This window comes from Musa acuminata, chromosome BXJ3-9 (assembly GCF_036884655.1).
Source record: "Musa acuminata AAA Group cultivar baxijiao chromosome BXJ3-9, Cavendish_Baxijiao_AAA, whole genome shotgun sequence".
NCBI classification, from domain to species: Eukaryota; Viridiplantae; Streptophyta; class Magnoliopsida; order Zingiberales; family Musaceae; genus Musa; species Musa acuminata.
In genome coordinates, this window is record NC_088357.1 from 2,451,353 (window position 1) to 2,475,131 (window position 23,779).

The 23,779-nt window shown below is 36.3% G+C and overlaps 3 protein-coding genes across 21 annotated transcripts; 2 read left to right on the forward strand and 1 right to left on the reverse strand.

Moving 5' to 3' along the window:
- LOC135649568 (uncharacterized) lies at positions 1-3,564 on the forward strand. 3 transcript variants are annotated; one of them, XM_065168053.1, is made up of 6 exons: positions 1-139; positions 1,192-1,328; positions 1,413-1,508; positions 1,595-1,693; positions 3,024-3,084; positions 3,198-3,564. In XM_065168053.1, the coding sequence occupies exons 2-6, from the start codon at positions 1,305-1,307 to the stop codon at positions 3,419-3,421; spliced, it is 504 nt and encodes a 167-aa protein (XP_065024125.1). In that variant the 5' UTR covers positions 1-139; positions 1,192-1,304; the 3' UTR covers positions 3,422-3,564. The 3 variants fall into 3 exon arrangements, with proteins under 3 accessions (XP_065024125.1, XP_065024126.1, XP_065024127.1); XM_065168054.1 differs by having other exon boundaries at positions 3,201-3,564; XM_065168055.1 differs by having other exon boundaries at positions 3,004-3,084; positions 3,198-3,340.
- An 844-nt stretch (positions 3,565-4,408) lies between these two features.
- LOC135649566 (arginyl-tRNA--protein transferase 2-like) lies at positions 4,409-12,433 on the forward strand. Of its 2 annotated transcripts, XM_065168051.1 has the most exons (7): positions 4,650-4,743; positions 5,110-5,148; positions 5,481-5,552; positions 7,464-7,614; positions 7,780-8,913; positions 10,372-10,711; positions 11,819-12,433. In XM_065168051.1, exons 4-7 carry the CDS (start codon positions 7,517-7,519, stop codon positions 11,942-11,944), a joined length of 1,698 nt encoding a protein of 565 aa, XP_065024123.1. In that variant the 5' UTR covers positions 4,650-4,743; positions 5,110-5,148; positions 5,481-5,552; positions 7,464-7,516; the 3' UTR covers positions 11,945-12,433. The 2 variants fall into 2 exon arrangements, with proteins under 2 accessions (XP_065024122.1, XP_065024123.1); XM_065168050.1 differs by lacking the exon at positions 5,481-5,552 and having other exon boundaries at positions 4,409-4,743.
- A 305-nt stretch (positions 12,434-12,738) lies between these two features.
- LOC135649567 (protein root UVB sensitive 5-like) lies at positions 12,739-22,453 on the reverse strand. Of its 16 annotated transcripts, XR_010501316.1 has the most exons (18): positions 22,156-22,453; positions 22,024-22,074; positions 21,111-21,259; positions 20,063-20,163; positions 19,140-19,198; positions 18,076-18,122; positions 17,926-18,004; positions 17,779-17,851; positions 16,833-16,922; positions 16,104-16,163; positions 15,892-16,005; positions 15,196-15,256; positions 15,003-15,121; positions 14,437-14,529; positions 14,051-14,334; positions 13,622-13,663; positions 13,305-13,542; positions 12,739-13,075 (listed from the first exon to the last, which is right to left on the reverse strand). XR_010501316.1 is itself a non-coding variant. In XM_065168052.1 (16 exons), the coding sequence occupies exons 1-15, from the start codon at positions 22,407-22,409 to the stop codon at positions 14,083-14,085; spliced, it is 1,602 nt and encodes a 533-aa protein (XP_065024124.1). In that variant the 5' UTR covers positions 22,410-22,453; the 3' UTR covers positions 13,584-13,689; positions 14,051-14,082. The 16 variants fall into 16 exon arrangements, 1 of the variants encoding a protein (XP_065024124.1); XR_010501321.1 differs by lacking the exon at positions 13,305-13,542 and having other exon boundaries at positions 12,739-12,983; XR_010501314.1 differs by having other exon boundaries at positions 13,305-13,663.
- Between the last annotated feature and the right edge of the window lie 1,326 nt (positions 22,454-23,779).

Here is a 23,779-nt window from a genome sequence, read left to right on the forward strand (position 1 = left end):
CCCCAAACGCCGCTCCCTCTCCAAAGTAAGAAACCACTCCTTTAAAACCCTAGCGATCTCTTATGGGTTTTGCTGGCCCCCTCCACTCGTCCTCCGCCTAGCCGGTCTTTCTGCTGCCAACACGACGCTGCTTTCTCAGGTACCACAAGTCTTCCAACTTTTTCGTTTCCGATCTCATCGGACTTCTCATTCTGCTTGAGACGGTCGATCACTTCGCCCGTTCTGTATAGTACGTCGTGTGTGCAGTAGCAACTTTGGTGAAATATATTCGCCGTCCGGTTGGGGTAACTCGCCGGAGTAAGAACAGCCACCGGATCACCACTCTCTCACCGCCGTCCTCTTCTTTCGCGGGACCCCCTCCCCCTAGCCCTATCCCTTCGTTTCTATCCTCCTTATTTCTCTAGGTTTCTCTCTTTTTGCAATGAATTAGTTCGCTTGAGACTTGAAGGACTCTTTTGATGAATCTTGTCTGAAAGTTCATCCTTTGTTAAGAATGTCTCACTGTAACCCGTTTGGAGATTTTTGCAGGAGACAGTAGAACATAGCTACTTCGAGAATCTTATAGCATTTCAAATCGCTACTCGTATCAAGTTGATTGAATCATACGTATATATCTCGTCCCTAATGTATTGAATCTTGAAGATTGTTTGTCCGTGTTGTTCTTTGAATTTGGTACCTCTGTGTCTAGAATCTCTAGATTATGCAACTGTTGTTTCTCCTGCAACTTATCATATTGTTGAACTGATCTCTAGTGCGTTATGAGATGCAGAGCGGTGTGCCCTGTAGTTTGTGCAATAAATGCATAGGATTGGAAGTTTTATTGTGGTGGAAGTAACAGCATAATGTGTTTCTATGCTTCCTACTAATTCCTGTCCTTGGAGCACTTGGTATACTGCAATCTATCAACACATAACAATAACTTTGCCATAATAATAATTTGTCGTTTCCCACTATAGCTCATTCCAGGTTCTGGTGTACATTTTCTATTTTATGTACCTGTGATCTTTATCATTGGTCATTCTGTTTATAACAATTGTTGTTATTTCTCATGTTTACTAAAACTAGATGATTGATAACTATCAGACGCTGTTGTGTATTTGGTGTGACTCTACTTTTGGATACTGGGTGGATTGCTCTGTCAAACTTGAGATGACCTGAATCCCTAATCTTAGTTCTTCGTGGCTATGCCAGAGGACCTTCATATCAATGTTTTGAGGGAAGGAGGCAGGTTGTGTTCCATTCCACTAGAAAGAGAAGAGGAGGTGAAGAAGGCAGCCGTGGGAGCTTGAGAACTGTTGTTGCACATGGCTCCAAGAAGGCAGAAGAAGGTACACCACACACCTTCTACCAGTTCAACTGCCAGGTATGGTTTTCCTTTTCCTCCAGATTACCTTCTTATCTAAATGATTTAGGTAGGGCTGAAGCGGATAGACGCAGCCCTTGATGCATTGCTTCCTTATGGTTTCTCTAAAGAAACTATCTGCTCGACGATCAATAAACTTCTCAAAGTAAGATCCCCTCCACTTTTCTTCTTTTCATTCTCATTTTCTTTTTGTCTTTTGAAGTGTCTTAGAAGCTGCTTGGAAACTAGTAGGTTTATGATGACAATGCTGCGTGGTACCTTATTGAAGAAGGTAGTTACAGTCTGGTTATCGAGACCATCCTAGAAGAGCAAAAACAAGAGGCAAGAGAGGTACTTCTTTGGACAACTGGTATCTTTGTGCATCTCTCTTTTGTCTCAGGTTTGGTTCTGTGTCGTGCTAGTTGGTGCACTATCTATATGCAACCTTATTTTTCCAGGCAATAACATAATATAGTGACTGAGTGGTAAATATAATGGACATGCACAATTTTATGAAAAATAAAGTGATCATTTGCATTTATAGATTAAACTGCTGCACAAAATTCCAAAGTGAATACTTCTAATTTGGAATCCTGGAATCCTGGTAGATCAAAGCAAATATTGTAACTATAATTGTAGGATCCTTAATTAAGTTGCTTAATATCATGTCTTGGTTCTTTAACATGTTCTCATACTAAAGTGTTTCCACCCATCTTCCCCTTCCATCTTTTTGGTCTCTATTGTGGTTTTGATGCCACCTTCACATGTAAAGCATTAATTGTTCTTGGACAACATTTGGTTCTCTTTTGGACAAAGAAGTCTTTATGACCAGTTTGCTTACTCTTAAGAAAAGCATTGTAAAGTTTCTTTTGAATGTTAAGCAGCGTTTAAATAGTTAGAATGAGATTAGACATGTCCACCATAAGTTGAATGAAGCAGTTTCACTTTGTTTTTTGGAACTTTTGCCCCTCTAATGAATTTATATGACTTAAAAAGCTTCATGGTCTTACTAGGTTCACTTCAATCACATACATGAATGTGTGTGCGTGTTAGCAGATAGCTTGATCTAGATCCTCATAAAATTCTGATTGCTATGAGCAAAAAACCCTCATCCAGATTACAGAGTTGAAGGTAGGTTCAACAGAATTTTCTTTTCAAACTTTTAAAACAAAATATTTATTTTTCTGTAATTGGACTCATGCAATGGATATTGCCTTTAACTTGTAAAACATAAATATTTGATGTAAAAATCTCAAGCCACTAAAATCTTACTTGTTTGTGAAATTATGGTCCTGTGAGAGCACGGATGGGGCCATTGTATGTCAATGGCTGTAAAGGTGGCTTAATGTTCTGGTTGGTTCTGATCAAGGTTAGCTAAACAGTATTCCGATCTACTTTTTCTTTGAGTTTGTCTTCAAAGTAATACATTATGCTAGATTGGTTGTGTACAAAGTTCAAACTGCTCTTGCCTTTTCTTTTTTCTTTAGCGAATACCTTCCCTCGTGGTTTATTAATGTTATGGTTAACGAAGACATGTAGTGGTTACACCAGTATGCAATTTCCTGTTTGTTCCAACATATTCTAATTTAACATGCCATAATATTCAGAATTCTTCTGATTCAATATCCTATTTCATTTTAAATGTATTCTTCACTGCAAAGATCCATAATGCCTGCTTCAGGAGGGAAGAACCAGGGAAGAAGCTACGGCCTCGAGAGTTTCCAGCAACGTTGCTCAGGCTGGTGAGGCAGACCTTGCTAATTCTTCACTAGATGTGTGGTTAGTTTTGTTTTAGATCTTAATGTTCTAGTATTTTTCACACTTGACCATGTTCCCTTTGCTTGCTGCACCCTAGAAGAACCTGTAAATTGGAAGGACATTTCAAGTACAGACCCGAACCAGGGCCTGGAGCACAAGGTGAATGGTGGCGGCCAGCCAAATTTGACTGCAAGAGAGGTCGAGCCACTGTCTGCATCGAGCTCAGGTTGTCATCAAAATCTGTCAAATCAGTTTATTAGTCTAAGACCACGAAGGCTTCCATGTTACGGTTGGATAAGTGAAGATGAAGACGAAGAATAACCACAAGAGAGGCATATCGGAGTTCAACACTGGCATTCTGTGATGTGAATCCCTCTTGTACATGAATCGCTCGAACATTTTACCTGCATGTAATTTGCTTGTTTAGCTAGATATTCGATGCTACTTTGTGTATGCATCAATTACAATCCAGCGTCTTTAAGAAACATCTGCCATCTCAATCTTGTCTTCTCTTGTGTCTTATCTGATGACTGACGAAGAATTCAGGAATAAAACAGCTTTGTTCTTGAGTTAACAGTACATAACTCTATCATAGTTCACTAAATCTAATTTGTTCAATCTTGTCTTCTGATTCAAAGTAATAGAATATGCTTTAGAAAAAACTTTTTACATATATTCTTTTGAAGTTCTTAAATAGCGTATTTGTGCTATGACATGAATATCTCTTTCTTATATTAAAATTATTGTCTCGCACTCTATTAACCATGTGTTTAGGGAAGGAAATAGAGTAAGAATGATGAACAGGAAGGATGTTTTTGGAGATATTCTTAAACAAAAATATTATATACCAAACAAAAATATTCGTCTTCTTAAACAAAACATAGTTTCTTGCTTTGGAAAAAATATTATATACTAAAATTCTTCACACAATTCTCCAAATATTAAAATCCTTCTTATTCAATATCGATCCACAAAAAGCTCAAACAAAAATGAATCATTCTTTGGATAAAGCTTAGAGTTTAAGTGTTTTTGTCTGATAAGTCGTAATTATTATTATTATTATTATTATTATTATTATTATTATTATTATTATTATTATTAGAGCCTCTTTTAGTGATTAAAAAATATCTAAAACCGCAAGAAAATAAAAGAAAGAGTGGCCTCAAATTGCAAAACCGGAAAGAAGCATCTTTCGATATCACCCGTTCATCACATCATGATCACTCCACCTCCATGATTCCCAACGACGTCGTATTTAATTCAGCTTCGTCGAGGGCAACTTAAAAAGTCACCTTCCCTCGGTCCAATTACCCACAAGAGTAGGTTTGCGAAGCCTCTTGCAATCTCGAGCGACGATCTCGCCCCCAGTTCTCCTCGCCGTCGCCGCTCGGTTCCTCGTACTACCTTTCGGTTGATTGAGCCCCGACGCGAAGCGCAGAGGTCTTGTCCCTTGACGGACGAAGAGGAGGGAGGCCGGGGAGGAATGGGGGATGGGGCCAGCAGTAGCCGCAGCGGCCGGGGAGGAGGAACGGAAAGGGTGAAGGGAGGAGGGGCGATCGGTGAGAGTAAGGTCACCGATCATGGCAGGAGGAGGTCCTCTTGCGGATACTGCAGATCCACCTCCTACTCCAGCATCTCCCACGGTATTCCAATCCATCCTTGGATTTCAGATTCGTTGATTCCTGATTGATCCACCAAACGTCGCGAATGGTTTCCTCGGTTGACTAGCTAAGCAAAAATCGAAATTTTGTTTCCCGGCGAATTCCTTTTTTCCTTTTCCGGTTCCTTTCCCTCCTCCGTCGCACTCTTCTGATGCGATCGCCCGAAGAAATCGTGTCAAAGTATTAGCAATTTAGCGGGCGCACCTTAATATTTATGCTTACTTCGAACTTTGTTTTCCTTTACTTTATGGCTCCTGGTTTAAAAGTTGGGTTATTCTTCACAATGTATGCTCTTACACTCTAGCGTTTCTATTTATTTTGCAACTTACGCATCAGATAATTGTGCAGGTTTATGGGCTGACAGTATAACAGCTGAGGACTACCAAGGTTTGTAGCTTATCTTATTGTTTGTTCCCTTTCCAATTACTGCATTTCCTATCTCCCAAAGAGGTAATTAATAAGATGTATAGGACAAGAGATTATGACGGGGAGGTAAAAACCTTTTTTGTTTAAAATATAAGAGAAATTAGTCTAACCATTGGATAATGCAATAAAATTTCAAAAGTGAACAGTAAATAAAACTTTTTTCACCTAACTGAAGTCAACTGCTCTACCTGTGTCAATTCAATTAGTTAATTCTTGGATTATTGCTGGTAGTATTTAGGGGAGGCTTATGTGCTCTCTCAATTATGCCCTAATTTTTAGATTATCTCTTGAAGCTGTCCGGTGACCTCCCTGCTGCTGCTGCAGTTGTTTCTTTCAACCTTCCATTACGAATTCCAGTGACTAAGGTTATATGTCAACCTTTAGGAAAAGAATAAAAAGAAATACCCTTGATTTAATATGATGTTGATGTTATCTTGAGATTGATTGAGTTCATGTTGTTTCACACATTGTTCTCTACTTGTTTGATGTTGACAATGCCATTATATTTTGCATTGACCTTATACTGCATGACTTATAGATCACAAATTCACACCAGTTACTTTGGGACTGTTAGTTATGGTGTTGAGATAGCATTACAATTTCTGTTGAATGCTCCAGAAATCTTAGTTTAAATTGTAACAAACATTTATATATATATATATATATATATATCAACATTTGGCTATGTGATATGAACCTACATAGTTTGTACGCATATATCATCCATGGTTTTGTATGCATAATAGCCGATCATCATTCATCATCCATTATAGATCGATGATTTATGTGGAAAGGGGAGATGGACAGCAAAATAAAGAAGAAGATTTCTTTTGGATTTCAGGTTTTGAGAAGTGAAGTTAGAGATTTCATTTCCCCATGAAAGTATGTGAAATGAAAGTAAGGGATTAGATAAGCTGGATAGCTGGTAATCAAAGAAGGGGTCTGGCAGATGTTATTAGAAAGACAGAAACTATGTTAAGGTTTGCTTTTAATTGGGGAGGGTGGGGTTGAGAGAGAGCCAAATAAAAGGAGATGGAGGTAACTAGATGTTGCAAAGAAGAGACTGAAGAGAGAATTGTATGGCCAACCCAGGTACAAATCGAATCTCTTTCTTACCATTATGATGTTTAAAAGGAATGCTTTCCAAGATAAGGGTTGGAACTCTTGATTGGCCGTAGTGGCCAACATAGTTGTTGGACAACAATGGTGTCAGGCAAAAGTGAGGTGGTACTAAACTTTCTTTTTAACATTTTTGCCAGGGTTGTCATAATAAGTGACAGTGGGAAAGATCTGCACAAAGATCCATAACATCAGCACTCTGTTTATACATGGAGACTACATGACTGACAGGATTTGGATCAAGTAGAGTGCCACAATTGGAGGCAGAAGTGGTTTTGGGGATGAGTGGCTGCAACATGGATGAGAAGGATGCCGCTGGTAGCCCCTTATGACTCGATTAACTCAGCCAAGAATGTCAGGACAAAATTGTTTTTCCCAAATTTGATCATTTAGTTGAATGATGATATTTCTAACACTAGGTCTCTTTATAGTTTGTGGGGATTTATTTTTTGGTTCAAAACATAAACAGCAGCAGGAGGTAGAATATGATTTGTTTCACAGTAGAACATTAATATTTTTAACTAGACCTCTCTCTCTCTCTCTCTCTCTCTCTCTCTGCTAAATCTACTGGAATTGATTCTCTGTTTTATTTCATCATTTTTCTAAAAGCTTAAACTCTGAACTTTTCTGCATTTACCGCATATGTATGGCAAGGTAATTATGTTTTTCCTGTTACCATGTGCATTTCATGGCTCTTCCTTTTGTGTAAGAAAGCCATTGAAATTGCTCAAGGCCACTATAAATGTATACATGCTGTACATTGGTGTTAACTCATCTCCAGTTGTACCAATTTCCAGATCACTTTACCACAACAATTAATGTCTTGTATGTAATTCGTCTATGCTTGAGAACTGGGCATCTGAATTTTTTGTGCAGAATATATTTATTTCTGTTTCTCAATGCCTTAAGAACTACTATCCCATATGATTGACTAGAGTACTCCATCAATTATAGTTTCTTTACAGGTAGTATTTAAAGACATTTTTTTTAGCCACCGAAAATTGCATGAATTAGAGAAGTCCTTGGGAACATTGTTTTCTTTTCTTTTATATTTGGACAATTTTTTTCCTTGTTCATTTTTTAACTACCTCTGTCCATTGCTATTTTTATACATGTGAAACTTCCCATGTCGTCTGATTGTGAAGTATTGTCCACAGAGCTGCTTGACCATGGTTGGAGGAGATCTGGTTGCTTCCTTTACAAACCTGAGATGGAAGGAACATGTTGCCCATCTTATACCATTCGTCTGAAAGCCACTGATTTCTATCCTTCCAAAGAGCAAGCTCGTATATATAAAAAAATGCAAAGGTATCAGAGCTTGCCTCCTCTCATTTTGCAGATGATAATTTTGTTATGCTTTTGGCATGATATATTATGTATTGGAAAAGGTCTTGGCAAGTTACAGAAAAGTGCTATACTGTCAAATTCAGATTCAATTTAGATGCTTAGAGATAGCATGAACTGACTGTGCAGGTTCTTAGATGATACCACATCAGTGAAGAAATTTGAATCTTCAAAACAAAAGGAAAATTCTTGTAGGGGCTTACTCAAGCTTTCTGGCAATGACTCTATTACGAAAATGACTGCATTATCAACAAAAGAATCTTCAGCTAGTACATGTGAAAATATGTGCAATGAAAATGACATTCTTCATTCTTTGGCAAACATAATTAATAGTGCTGTAAGCACACTTTTTGTCAGTTATACTGCCCATCTTCCTAAGGCTGTTGTGAAGAAGGTGACATGCCAAGCCAAAAAAAAGCTGGTGGAAATATCAGAAGATTTAGTATATACTAGCAGCATAGCATTTCAAATAGCGGCAGCTATTAGGCGCTCTCAGTCTACAGATGAGACTATTAAATGTCGGGAATCTGAATTATTGGATTTGAATGCAACAACTATTGCTGAACAGCTGGCATGCTTAGTGAAGGAGCATGAATTGCCTTCTGAGCTTTTAATAAAAGCTTGCAATGGCCACCTAAATTTCTATTCTGCGACCAAAAAGAGGAGCTCAGAATTCATTGACCTTAAAGAAAGTATGCAGGCTTCAAGAGGTAACAGAGGTAATACAAAAAGGATTTGCTCCGCTGACAGTAATGCAATTCTCCCACAAAAGAGAAGAAAGCTTGAAATCCGTATGAACAGATCAAGTTTTGATCAAGAAGAATTTGCTTTATACAGAAGATACCAAATTAAGGTACATGATGATAAACCAGAAAAAGTCACAGTAGGTTCATACAAAAGATTTCTGGTGGATACTCCTATTGTATTTGTTCCACCAGTTTGTGGTGATAACACAATTCCACCTTGTGGTTTTGGCTCTTTCCATCAGCAGTATTTGATTGATGGGAAGCTTGTTGCAGTTGGTGTTGTGGATGTTCTTCCAAGATGTTTGTCTAGCAAGTATTTATTTTGGGACCCTGATTTTGCCTTTCTATCACTTGGAAAGTATTCAGCTTTGCAGGAAATAAATTGGGTAAAGGAGACTCAAAACCATTGTCCTAGTCTCCAGTATTACTATCTCGGCTATTACATTCACTCCTGCAACAAAATGAGATACAAAGCAGCATATCGTCCATCCGAACTACTTTGTCCTCTTCGTTACCAGTAAGTAGGTCTCCCTTCAGCTTTCAGATCAAATTATCAAAGATAATCCTGGATAAATATGTGCTGAATTTATTAATGTTGAATAATGTTTCTAATTCTGTGCACATAAAAATTGTGTCTACATGCTTATAATTTATTGAACTCAGTAGTCTCTCAACTCCATGTACTTTAAGAATCCACATTGTTTTTGTATATGTGCACTCACATCCATGCATATTACACTTAATGATGGTCTAGGTGCACATGTGCATGTATCATATACATATATATTCATTGTTATATTGAGTAGGTGAGATGCGCTCTTCATGTTTTTACTTAGGTTTCCGTGGGTTGTGAAACTTGTTTATAGATTCATGTTCTAATATTAGTAACCTTTCAAAATGATGGTTTTTGCAACATTTAGTTATCAAAATAAAAAAAGCTTGTAGAAGCATGAATATTCTAGCACCCATCACCTGAAGAGTTCTACAGCTACCACCAATAATCTGCATATCCGAAATGCAGTTGAGGGAAGTAAGAAACTTCTATATTTAGATCTTTTTTAAAAAATATGTATATATGGTTCATGCATGTGCGACACTTGGCTGTGATTACTTCCAGAAAACAGGTTTTCAGGTTTTATCTTTATTTTCATGTTTATTTTTCAATTCATTTCTTCGAAGAAATATGCAAAAGCATGTTTACTCTTGAAACAAAAAAAATTCTTGCTTTTTTCTGTTCATCAATCAATTTGTGTTAATGGTGGCACACCCCAGGGATGTTGGATGATCGTAGTCGAAGGTGTTGATGGTAGGGGCAGCGGAAGATAGAGCTTGATGTTAGTGGTGGTGGTGTACAATAATGATGGTGTAACAGTGGTAGTACTTGGGCGTTGTTGGTGATGGTAGTGGTGCTATGATGGTGTTCTAACTTCTAACAATGGTAGTGGTAGCGATGCTGTGATGATAGTAGTGATAGTGACAGCAGTGTCATGGTGATGATAGTGATTGAATGGTAATGGTAATGGCAACAACAATAAATGTGACACTATGACAACAGTAAGCCAGGAACAATGATGATGATAGATTGCAATAAGAGAAGCTTGGTGAAAAATTAAGCAATGAAAAATTTAGAGTTTCTTTTTTAATTTTCCAAGCATATTTGTTAAGTTTGAGAAAAAAGGTTCCATTATCAATTAGTAAAAAATTGAAAAAAATTCTGAAAAATTGGAAAATTTCTACAAAGAAGTATGCCCTAAATTGTTTGGACTTATGTTTAGAGAAATAAGGTGACTGGTGTACCAACTAAAATACGATCTTGTAAGTTTGCCCTATATCAAAGAGCTTCGATCAATGCAGAAACACTTCTTTTTTAACTTTAGCACAAGCATAGATGTGTAGTGCATCATATAACTGTTGTATTAGCTAAAGTCTCTGTGTAATGCTGCATTATATTCATTTCTAACGGTTGATTTTGCAGGTGGGTACCATTTGAAGTGGCAAGACCTTTGCTCGATAGAACTCCTTATGTTATCCTATCAGATTCTCTGGATGTAAAAGATTGTGCAATGTCACCAAAGCTCCCTAATCCTGTTGAAAACTTAGGCCCTGATTTTCATGATTCTTCTCCAATGGAAGATCTGTCTGATGAAGATGAAGAAGAAGATGAAGAAGTTGGCTTTCATTATGAAGATTCGGATACAGGTGTAGAGGATGAATCAAATTTAGCAGCAACTAATGCATTGAATGTTGCTGATTCACGAGCTTATGATGTTGGTGACATTGTGCTTGATGTCAACGGTTCATGTGTGAAGTTCAAGGTGTGTCCCAAGCCCAAACTGCCTTTGATCTTTTCTTAGATCTCAGCTATTCATATTTTGTGTGTCCTTGCTGTTTCCGTTGATGTCAGTAAAGGCCTCAATCTGTTGAAGATTTTTTAGCATTGAGGGCATCATGGTCTTAGAAACTGGTTGTACTGATCGGTACAGATTTGTATTGTCTTGTTTGGCCACAAAACACTATATGAACAATTGGTTTTCACTTAGTTTTTGCTTGGTTATAGTTACCTTAAAGTACAGTGATCACCTGGTCCCTAATACTTTCTTTTATTTTTTTGACAAATTTTGACAATTGTCTGATCATTTTTTTTCCTTTTTGTTCTTTCTCTCTTACATTCTATTGCTCCTTAGCTCTATTAATTATTTTATCGTTTTGCAACTTCTGACAATTGTCTTTTTGATATTCTTTTTGTTCTTTTTCTCATCTCATGCTCTCTTTTCCTCTGTCCCACTGTGTCATTGCTGCTGCCTCCGCCTCCCCTCCTCTTTCTCTGTCTCTGTCACCTTACCTCTTCTACCTCCTCCCTCTCCTCGAGTTCTTTGTTTTCTCCCTCTTCACCCTCTTTTTCTTTTTAGTTGGACAATATCAATTGGTACCTAGTGTTGCATTGGTCCATGCATGATCTGTACCTATCAGGCCATCAACCGGTATTGGCATTGGACAAGATTTTAAACCTCGGAGGGCATTGATAACTTTGTTGGGTCCCTTTATAATAAAAACATAGATCCTTTTGTTTTAAATTTGAATCCAACTCAGTGTTAGACACACAAGTTATGGCCTTAGAACTCCAAACAATTATTATAGTATATTGTAATTGCAACTTTTTTACATGAGCTTGCTTTTGTCCCTTGGTAAACATTCTTCATTTCATCAATCTTGCGGAGTAGTTGAATTGGGAGCCTGCCGCAACAAGTAGCACCTGAGACATTTTGGAGGAGATATGCATGTGACTTTACACCCCTAAGATGTGAGCTAGATTATGTTCTTTGTAACAAAATTAGCTGGCGGTATGATGCAATATTAAGTTGCTCTTACATTGTCATTATACAAGTGACCTGATTTGATATCTTCTGTTTTGTAACTTTTAGGACATTGAGAAAGTCTTTGGCCCACTAGAAAGGAGGATCATTTCTAAACTAGAAAGTCAGCTACAACGCTTTGTTGAAGTCGTCGGAAACGAGCTTGCTGGCCGTATGGTGTACTCCCTCGGGTAGCTTCAATTGCATGTGGAACTACTTTGCCAGATACATCCATTGTGAAAGTAGTGTGTGAGGAAACTTGGACCACCTTAATTCTTTTGATTTCACATTGGGAACCACTGTAAATATTGTCAGACTCCTGTAACACTGGAACGGTAAGTGTTTCTGCAAATTTGGTGGATGATGCACTCAAACTGTGCTTCTTCATCGAACAGATAAGATAGATGCATCAGTTGGTCGCCATGAGCCTTAACCTGTGGCACCTTGCAGACGCTGGAATACTGCTATACAACACGATTGTCTGAAATGAACAGAGTGATTTGAGTACTGTCTTTTGGGATTTCAAGGTATCATTCTGAAACCAGTCTGATTGCGTCGAAGCGTGTAGAACAATCCTACGGGATTTCAAGGTATCATCGTGAAACCAGTCTGATTGCATCGAAGCGTGTATTTTGTTTGACGCCATTAAATCAATGCTAAGCATGTGCTATCCGCATTGTGGGATCTCTCAAGGTACATATCTTTGCTACTACAGCTGGTTCTTGTTCTTATATTCATGCAGGGTAGCTTGGTGCCCATTTACCAAACCAACTGATATGATCCCTTGATCCCTGATCTTGCGTCAGATTTTATCTTCATAGGTTATCGAGCATTAGGAAAGTTACTTGTGAACATTTGTAGCTCTAATTTAGACAGCCAGAGATTGGTTCATTAGTGATACTGAATTTATTATTTATCAGCAGTAAAAGGTTTTTAACGGACAGTTTATACAATTAGACGAAACCCACATAGGAGGATCGAATCATACGTACATCAGAGCCTAACATTTACGAGACGCAATTGGTTAATCTTCTCTCGTACACCAACTATAAAATTCTTATACTTATTTTTTAAAATAAAAAAATGATATTACAACGAATGATATAATGCTCACATGTGGATTCAAACTTGAGACCCGCTACCACATCTCGATGGAACATTGTTTTGCTCTGTTTAATCTTCTAGCTGTTGTGGGTTCCCTGGCTGGGGTCTTCAAGCACGTATATCATCTAGCCTGCACATAGAACATTGTTTTGCTCTGGGTTAATCCTCTAACTGCATTTACGTGCAAAAATTCCTTACGAAATGCATGAGCACCTTCTGTAACTGCAAGATGAGATGCACAACTTTAAGAACACTGGGGAATCATAAGAAATTATAGCGAACAAATATATATATATATATATATATATATATATATATATATGTATGATAATAATCATATGTGTAGAAAGCAAAATCTCAATAACCGGCCTGTGAAGGATGCAGGTGGCAATCATAAAAAAAAACAAAACAAAACAAAAAAAGGATTGATAAGGTTAAGCTACATATATACCCTCCTCCGGTCAACTCTTCCAGTTGGAGGCTCGGTTGAGGCAGAAAGTCTCCGGTCACAATGAAAACTTCTTGCAATTGTAAGCACCGTTGCAAATAGTAGACTCAAAGAGGTCCATCTTTTACCAACCTAAGCCTCCGCATCATCTCAAAATTAATATTAAATTAGCCAAATTTATTCTTTATCAACTGTTTAAAGAAAACTTGCCAGCTTGATCCACAGGCAGTGAGCCAAATATCTAAAGACAAAATTAGCAAAAATATATACTTAAACTTTCATATTAATACGGGGAAAAACTAATGAGCGTCTGAACTAACCTCATTTGGCTTTTGTTGTTGGGAGGCTTCTTCTCGAGCAAGCTACAGGGAAAAAAAAAACCCTCAGCCTGTAGTGTACCTAATGACATGTTAGCAATCACCGACAATATTCAAGGCTTCACAATGTTTATGTTTTGTCGTGTTGGTGAGTAAAATAAAAAGGAGTATAACCATTCTAACATTCACATAATATGACAATCCAACAGCTCCACTGTAGCAAAATTTCCAAAACTTCAACAAATACCTCCATTGTCTACCTAGATGGCTCAGACAATACCCTGATAAAAAAGTTATATATACAGCCTGCGATTATGCCCTGAGTAAACAATTCTAAATGAACTTACACAAACCAACAAGGGTTCATCCATTCACTATTTATATGACTCTTGAAGTTAATATTGAGTGGGCATAGATTGGGTTAAATTTTACCTGTAAAGCACTAGGAACAGCAACAAGACGATCTACTTATCAAGGGCAAGCTCGAGGTTTTCTGACTCGTCGAAAAGAAGTTTCTTGGGAACCTTGAGTTTGATCTGTTGTTCATCCCATCCAGCTCCTTTTAATTGCCTGAGGAAGTCATCGAATCCGTTTTCCAGTTTCAGGAGGCTTTCTTCAAGCAAAGATAAGACATGATTTGATGTTCTTTCTTGACACTCGTGGAGCCAATGTGCCTGCCATAAGCTTCTCAAGACTGTCAGGCCAGTAGCTCCAACCTACAGCATGATACACTCCAATCGAGTTAAAAAAAAGGTGATTATGTTCATCATTGAACAATCATCTACAATAAATTAGAAGAATTACTGTCGTTAACCAACCTTGAAAGTAACTAAAATTGTAGAGCCTCCTTGTTGCTGCTTCATATAGAGAATGTAACTTTCCTTTGAGTATAACTTAAGAAGTGTCTTCACCTGTTTCAAACAGTACAAGTAACCTTATAAGTAGACAACTAAAAGATCCAAACAAATAATTATTTATCAAACTAATCTTGCAACATAGTCTCTTCATCTTGTAGCTTTCTCCATGCAACTGCCTTGGCATATACAATTTAGCAAAAACTAACTGATATATTCAGTAAGAACACCAAGACCAATGAGATCATGCTTCATAAAATCTGTCTCTCTGGTTGTCTGCTAAATGTACTTGGAGCATTTCACAAAATTTTCACTCAGGCACTACGACTGATTTTATATTAGAATGATGGCCAAAATATTATTGTCTATGTTAGCTGAACAAATCTTGAAATTACAGACTAAGAAAGTGGAGATTAAGATAAGACATGTAAAGTATTATTTATAATGCTGGCAAACATATAAATACCACACAGCATCTCAGTGCTCTATGATAGCGACCAAAAGACAATAGCCAAATTTGAGCTATATACCATATCGTTGGAGCCATTTTTTCCCATCATATTTTGCATAGACACACCAAAAATAATTTTAGGCTGCAAGAATCTTTCCCAAGATAGAAAATTCTCTTCCTTGTTGCAAGTGACATACCCTATCAGACAAGATTAGCACAAATTCTTTCAGAGGCTACACAAGTGGATGTAAACTTATAATGGTGATCTGTACCTGGAACTGTATTATGTAAAACATGTGATCTCACAAGCAACCGAGCACGTTTCATGTTTATCTGCCGAGAAAAGTGAAACAAGGATCGTCAAATGATAAATCTAGATGAAATAAGGAAAATATCAGATTTCATGTTTTGGCAAAGTCAATGCGGAAGAATGACTATATTATCCAAGAAAAATAACTCATTGCACGATGTAATCATGAAGTAGAATGATACAAAACTGTAACAATAAATTCATACATACATATGCATGTATATATGTATATCCATGTTTATATGTATATATGTATATGCATGTTTATATGTATATATGTATATACCGATCCGATAGGGGATTGATATGGGCGGTACATCAGTACACCCCTATGTACCATGTGTTAGTACGCTCAGTATAGCTCGGTATATACCATACCAAAAACTGATCGGTATACCGATATAGACTAGTAAGACGAACCACACACACACACACACACACACACACACACACATATATATATATATATAATATAATGTATATTGAAGCAACATTTAAATCATTTAATATGGCAGCTTAACATATTACAAAAAAAACACCAGTAGGAATTATAAAGAATTCTCTATTTTCAAGTAACGGGGACCACATGAATAATCGCATTACCTATTTTCTTATACTTCAAAAAATTTGATATTATACAATTGTCAAATAATCTTACAGTCTGAAACTTGAGAACTGATAGTGACTGGAAACGTAGCCAAAGGTGCAGAAGACGCATGCTCAGCCACGTGAAAACCAGCAAGGAATATGATGCCTGTATCCCAGGTAGATCCTGGATCATGTTATGTCAAACATATAATAAACAATTAAGTTCAAAATAAAATAAAATTCTAAGAATGATGGCAGTTAACCTAAAAATCAAGTGGTCACCAGGATCAGTATGCCAATTCCAAGTCCTAGAAGCTGAGCTGCTACTTCCCAAACTTCCTCCTGGAGTAAAGGAGCAAAGAAACATTATTTCACTACATGATATTCTGTTGTACAAGAAAACAACTTTCTTAATTATGTTAAAATGCTATTTCTAGTTTTGCAAATCTAAATTTTTTTTCCCTTGCTGTCACTAATCTCCATCTTTAAATCACTGATCGTCTAACCATAAAACCTTCTCATATTTAAGCAATCTTGCAATGCAAATTACAGAATCTAAACTTGCCAGCAAACCATCTTAGTCATGAATCACACCTGAAATTTAATTGTTAATCCCTATTTTCATCATTCTGAAACAGGAAGGTGGTTGTGTTAATATAATTCTCTGAACTATAATTTTCCTCCAAAATATAATTTTGGAGGTAAAACTACTGAGAATTAAGCAAAACCCGAAAACCTAAAAAAAAAAATGTAAAGCCTCACACAAAACAGGTAAGCATATCCTACCACTTGTCCTCTTATATTGAGAACTTTATGAAGTAAAACGAGTGTACATAGTTCATCCAAATTTCATTAAAACAAGTGAGGCAGCTTTATGCTCAGGGTCCACTCTGCCTCTAAAGTATCACGATATTTGTAAAAGACAATCCAAATTAGTAGGGTAATAATTACCCAGTGTAAAACATAAAAAGTGCTAAACATTTTTGTTCCTTGTATATTATCATTGAGTACCTTAGCTGCAACCTCCCCAAGATTAGCAGAGACAGCAAAATGATTTTGAATCACACGAAATGATGGATCTTTCAGTCCTCTTGCTATAGCCTGGTTAAGATAACCAAATCAGTTCCTTCGAAGAGCATACAGAAGCCATTTGAAATTGTAATACATTAATGCATTTTGAGATACAAACTGTGCTCTGACCTAAGAATAAGATACTTAAGAAACTTTTTAAAAAGTTAATTAACAATAACTTTATTAGCCTAGCACAAAAATATAAATAATAACAATCCTAGGTGTGACCATATTTTCTCTGACTGACCCACTTTGAATTGAAAAATCTAGGCCACCATATAAACCCATTAGCCTGGTATTCATATACGGGCAAAATCCACTACCCGGTTCTAAATCCAGGTCATATCAAGGTTTAGACACTTGGAGAAACTGGATCCAATTTTCTTATAGTTATTTTATACCATGATTTTATGAATATCTAGACACATTTGAATGTTTTATGTTTGTTAAAAACTTGAGTCAAACTGGGTGGGGCATGAGTTGATAAAACAGAATCAAGATTGTTTTGTATGTAAATCATCTTTACATATTATATCTGGTAAAGATCTAGACCAATCAAGTTGGGTTTGATTGTCTGAAAGAAATAGGGTCCAATTTCAGACCAGTCATGATGTGAAAACTGAGCCCAGCTCACATCTGGATCTGGCAATACTAAGATGTCTCTTGACATTGACTTGATTTGTACAGATGCGGACCTTGCAATCTTACCCATTCTCATATGTGTATGTATCAAATGCAGCCTTCTGAAGTTATATCTATGTATACCAGGACTAGCCGAAGAGAAACAGAACTCTACAGTTAAATATATACTAGAATATTAAAATTTACGATCATAAAAGTCCAAGTAGTTGTTTACAAAAAGATAAAAATCTCATTTCTGTAATACCTTAGCAAAATTGCCAAAAGCTGCAAGGGGGAGGAAATATTCTGGATATAGTTGTGTGCCAAGCTCGAAGATGCTGCATGGTCAATTAATCAGTGTTCATTTTTAACCAGAGTATATAACTATTTTTGCACAAATTGCTGCAAGAACCTTCCAGCACTTCCAATGAAATCTGCATACATCCTCCATCGCTTTGGATCATCATCAAAAATATTCCCCAAACGTCCACCTAAGAAGGAGCAATATCAGTTGAGAATAAACAAATGTGTTTACAAATAATCTTCTAGTTTTCTTTTGTACCAATAAATAAGCGACCAATAGCTCCTAGACCATCTTTTGACACCCATCTGAGATAAATCAAAGTCAACTTGTTAAAGTAGAATGAATTTGAGAAGAGTTATATCTATTGAAATTATCAACTCACAGCAGTAGTAAAGGTCTCCATTCACCACAAGACAATAAATCCACTATGAGAAACTTGCTCAACCAACTCAAAGATATTCAAAAGACCAAACATATTCATTAATGATCTCAACAAGATAGTAGTTCAAAAAAATATGGTGCACCTGGTTAAACAGGCCATTGTAATCATAAACAAAAGTGATACATGATGATGCAAACAGAAGTGATATCTCAAAGAATGCACTGATTCTGAGTTAGGTAAAACTGCAGGTATTTCACAACCAAATAAGGCAGAACTTGCTGGTACAAAACAGAGGTAGTTCCATAATATTTGCTACGAAGTTGTGCACACATCACACACAACATCAAGCAAAAGCTAACATTTTGGACCATAGCCAGTGAATTTCCTGCAAGTAAGCTCTTTCTATCTGAATGAAATGCTACAACCATGAATTATCATCACCATAATGTTATCGCTAACACCAACGGTAAGAGGGTTAGGAGATGGAGGAAACTAAGAAGAGTAGAAAATGAAAAGTCAGAGCTGCTTTCTCACGAAAGAAAAAAGTCATGTCTAATTTCCTATTGGTATCATATATATATTTATATGGAACAAACCCAACCAATACTAAAAGATTATAAGTTGGGAATATTGCAAATGGTACAAATTAGGATATGTTTCGCCATCTTCCTCCGGCTCCATGCTACCCTTCTACCTCTTCAATGATAAATTTGATTCCCATGAACTCTCAGATTCTTTCAACAAGTTCAAGTCAGGTCAAGAAGCCCAAAAAAAGGCATGTCAATCTCCACCATTTATCACATGTAACTGATTCCCCCTAGAAGTTAATCAATAATCTTTTCAAAATGTTTGGCAGCTAAGAAACAACATATAAAAAACTACAATGTGATTAAACAAGCTGACTGAAGAATAGGCAAATAGAGACAAAACTAGGGATTACCTTATAGCAGCAGCAGAAGCAGCAGAACTACTTCCTGAAAAAGAGCCCAAACCAACAGCCTGAAAGAATTTATAAAAATGTAACTAGCTCACTGAGTGACACTAAAAATCAAGAACTGGTAGGCTAATTTGTCTTTGCTACATGATGTGCACCATGTCAGCAAACAAATGGCATAGACCTCTTTATTGTGTGCACCTATAAATGAGCTTATCAACATTGCCTGGCACTCAACAAGCCAACATGGCACACGACATTGGATAATACAAAACAAAGTGTGCCAGTCCAAGATGGACGTGAAGATGGCACATTATTTTTTTCCTTTGGAACAGTACCTTTGTCAAACAATAAATGTAAATTATATAAAAAAATGATTATAGATAGTTTACGAACTAATTCTTTCAATTGTATGATTATAAACTAAGAAAAGATAAACAAAATAGACATACAGTGTATTTCCATTACAAATGATAATGAAAACATGACTTGTAGACATTTCCCCTGTTAAATAATTAGACTGCACACTGGTTGATCAAACTTAGATATTCAATCATAAGATTATACATCTTGTTTATGCATTAAAACATCATTTTGCTTTTGAAGAATTATTGAACTTACATTGTAATATATATTGACAACGGGCATTCTTTTCCTAGTCTTTAACTACTGATTTTCCTAAAATGTTGTTCCACGGAAAACTTTTTTATGATAATTTGTTACCTAAACAGCAATGAAAAGAAATAACTTCCAATTGGTCAACATGATGCTAGGACAAAATATTATTGGAATTTTATGTACATTCTAACAAATATTCAGAGACTCTGTGAAAACATAAACAAAAAAACTTTGAAAACTACTTTTTTGCCTTTTATGTCTTTCAACAAATAAACATATAATGAGACTTGCAAGTAATGAAAATAAAAAACCTTCAACAGACTTGAAGTAACCAATGTGTGACAGATCCATCCTGTTACATTAGTTGGAAACTGCAATAGCATGTAATCCAGATAGTCATCCGAAACTGATCCTGTAAAACATCCAAAAAATGCATTAGAATAAATACCTAATAATTAATATATCTAGAGGGAAATGAACCCTCAAAATAAAATAACAAGAATGTGAAGTGTGACGGATTTACACAGTAGATTAATTACTATTAGATAGCATTGGTCACATGAAAAAAATTGTTAAAAGCAATTACAATGAGCTTAGCACCACTGTGTGCTATAGTTCATAATCCCATCACTCCATCAAGTTGTTAAAAATTTGTTGCCTCCTTCAAATAGATAGAACCATATAGAATGGTAACATTTTCAGTTCTACCAGGAGAACCGTGCTGCTCTCTCTCTCTCTCTCTCTCTCTCTCTCTCTCCACACACACACACACACACACACACACACACACACAAATATACATATATATGTATATATATATATGCATATGTATATATGTATATATATATATATACATATATATACACATGTATATACATATATATATATATATACATATATATATATATATACATATATATATACATATATATACATACACACACACATATACACCATTTCCCATGATGATGCATATTAATCCATTAATACTGCTGCCTTTAACAGACAAGGAATGCACCATGTTATTCTGCCACATGACTTTGAATGACCCGGTAGAGTATGGGTGTACAGAAAAAAAAAGTATAGTTCACTAGTTTGGTACATTTAAGGTTTGGAATTAATTGTTGTTCTTCTAAATCCATAAAAATGTTCTCATGCTTAACAATGACATAGAAATTGGAACTCCATCGGAATTTGGAGGATCAAGACAATGGTAAAACAACTAGCATCATTACATCTTATAGATTAAGCAATGTTTAAAAAAATTAAGTTGTTTGCAATTAAGTAACCATGGGGCCTTGAAAAAGATTTGAAGATAACATGACTAATGAGTAAACTAGCTAAAGAACCTCTACCTACCTGGAAACCCTGCTGGAAGTACAAATTCCTTTAAAATGCTTGGTATCAAAGAAAATTGTGAGAGGCTTTCTTCATCTTGCACTCCATTAGTCAAAGCTCCAAATTCGTCCCGAAAGGTTAGTAGTTGGGAGTTATCATCCCAGATATATCTGTCAAGTTCAGAATTCAAACAAAGTATATAAAGCCAATATTTAAGCATATAGATTGCCGGAACTTAATGTCTGTCTGCATGAGACACTAATTCTGGTGAGATGTGTTGATGCTACATAAACCTATATTTACCCCGAATAGCCAATCAGAATTTCTAGTCAAACTTTGTCTTTGCAGATATAAATCACAATAATGAACCAGCCAAAGAAAAAAAGAGAAGGGAATGCACATACACGGCCACTAGATCTCATTCATTCATAACATGCATAGAAGCAATATATCTGGCCTTAACAAATAAAAGAAGAGGTTAATGCTCCCAAGGGAGGCTGTGACAATGGGGATCACATGTAGTGATCGATGGCAGTCGGGAGCCATAGCAAAAAAGAAAAGAGATTTACAAGCCAAACGAAAAGATGGAAAAAGAAAAGAAGAAAGTCGGCTTAAACAGTCTGCATAAACCCTCAATGACATTAGAAGGATCGGGTAAGGAAAGGATCGACGGATGAGGCTTCTAATAGTAGGGGGGCCTATCAATCTGCTTGACGAAATTAGAGGCCCATTTGGCAGTAAAGAATCTGGTCTGTAGCATTAATTTTCTTTTGAGAGAAGAAACAGTCAACATAAAAGAGTGCATGAGTCTGTCGAGGCAATCTGAAAACAAGGAGGCCGCAGATTAGGTTTCTCAGGTAACACAAGGCCGTCGGGTTTCCACACGCACGCATTTGCGCAAACCGACGATAAGCAGCTTATAGAGAGTGCGTACCTCTTAGCAGTGCCATCTTGGTATCGCTCCACAAGCAGCGACTGGGGCTTCCTGTAACCATGGCAATAGAGAAAAGATAAAAGATCAAGAATCTTTTACGAGGACAGGCCAATATGAAGGCGGCAGAATTACCGGACGAAGGCATGATCGGAGGAATCGTCTTCGAACACTTCCTTGTCGTCCTCCACTGGTCTGCCTTCTCCGGCATCTGCCCGTCGAGAAACACCGGCGACGGAGAGCAGACGACGGCACCGAAGAACACAGCGGTGTGGAGGAAGAGGATACCTCGCCCATGAGATGAGCACGGAAGAAGCGGTGGAGGAGAAAGAGGCAGAGGAGCTCGAGAGAGAGGCTCGGAAGGAGGGGTAGGACGAGCAGAGGTGCATATCGCCTATATGTGGCAATGCCTCTATAAACGGTGATATATTCGAACGGCTTAGCTTTTGTTTTGTTTACAAAGCGATAACGGATCGGATTTTCTTCATATACTCGAAATTGTAAGATCCATTTTGTGTATTCTTTAGTCAATTTAGACCAAAAAATAAGCACCAAATCGGATTCGGATTTTGATCCTAAACACTCTAATCATGACTAAATCCGATAAGACAAGAGAATTTTTATTTGAATTACTAGGGATGGGCAAATTAACTGATATCCTTTCCCATGTGGCAATTGCTGATTGAACTGAAGTTTGGGACCCACAAAATATCTTTGGGCAAACCAATGCTTTATATATTATATTGGATATTTTACTTGGAAAAAATCTCATTATTGGTTTTTTTAACCATATGATGTCACATATTCATTTTTTAATGTATAATAAAATTATAATTATAATTTAATATTTTTTTTATAGATTCTTGATTGAGTATAAGTTATTTTAATTTTAAATATAACTGGGTCAATCTTCTATCAATCGAAATTTTCATAGAGTAACTATGATATAATTATTGGATGATTAATATTTTTTAATAATGTATAATAAATCATTATAGAATTTTTGATTGAGTATAATTTGATTAACTTTTACTAAGCTAACCTAAGCATTAACATTACTACTACTACTACATGGTTCTAAGATTATTAATATTTTTAAATAATTATAAAAAAAGTATTTAATTTTTGAATATGTTAAATGATCATGTATAACTTAATTAAAATTTTGAGTGTAACTTGCTTGACTTCCATTAAACCAAGTTAAACTTCTATCAAATTATTCTAAGATAGTTAATATTAATATTAATATTTTATGATAATAATTTATCAAAAATATAAATTTTAAAATAGATTTTAGGACAAGTATAACCTAATTTAATTTAGTGTTTAACTTCATCAAGTTTCACTAAACCAACCCAAACTTTTTCTAAACTGTCAAAGCATGATTTTATGATAATTAATGTTTTATTTTTTTTTTTAAATATAATAATTAATTATTAAAGAAAAATTAAAAGAAAATTATTAAAATGCTTTTATATATTTTGTAAATATATAAAAGCCGTAATTAATAGGATTTTTTGTAAACGCTTTGAAATTTTCATGACGGTGGCCGTCACGGGAAACCAGCCGGGCTGTTTTGCTGATGCCACGGCCTTCTTTACGGTAACGGAAACGGGTTGTGCTGCCCTTGCTCATGGAAAGAATAAAACTAAGTTACCCTCGAATCGTGGCACCCGTGTGAACACCTGCTTTGTTATTGGATATAGCGATGGGTCCACAAAGGGCTCCAGATTCTCCTCCAGTGGCGTCAAAGATTCAA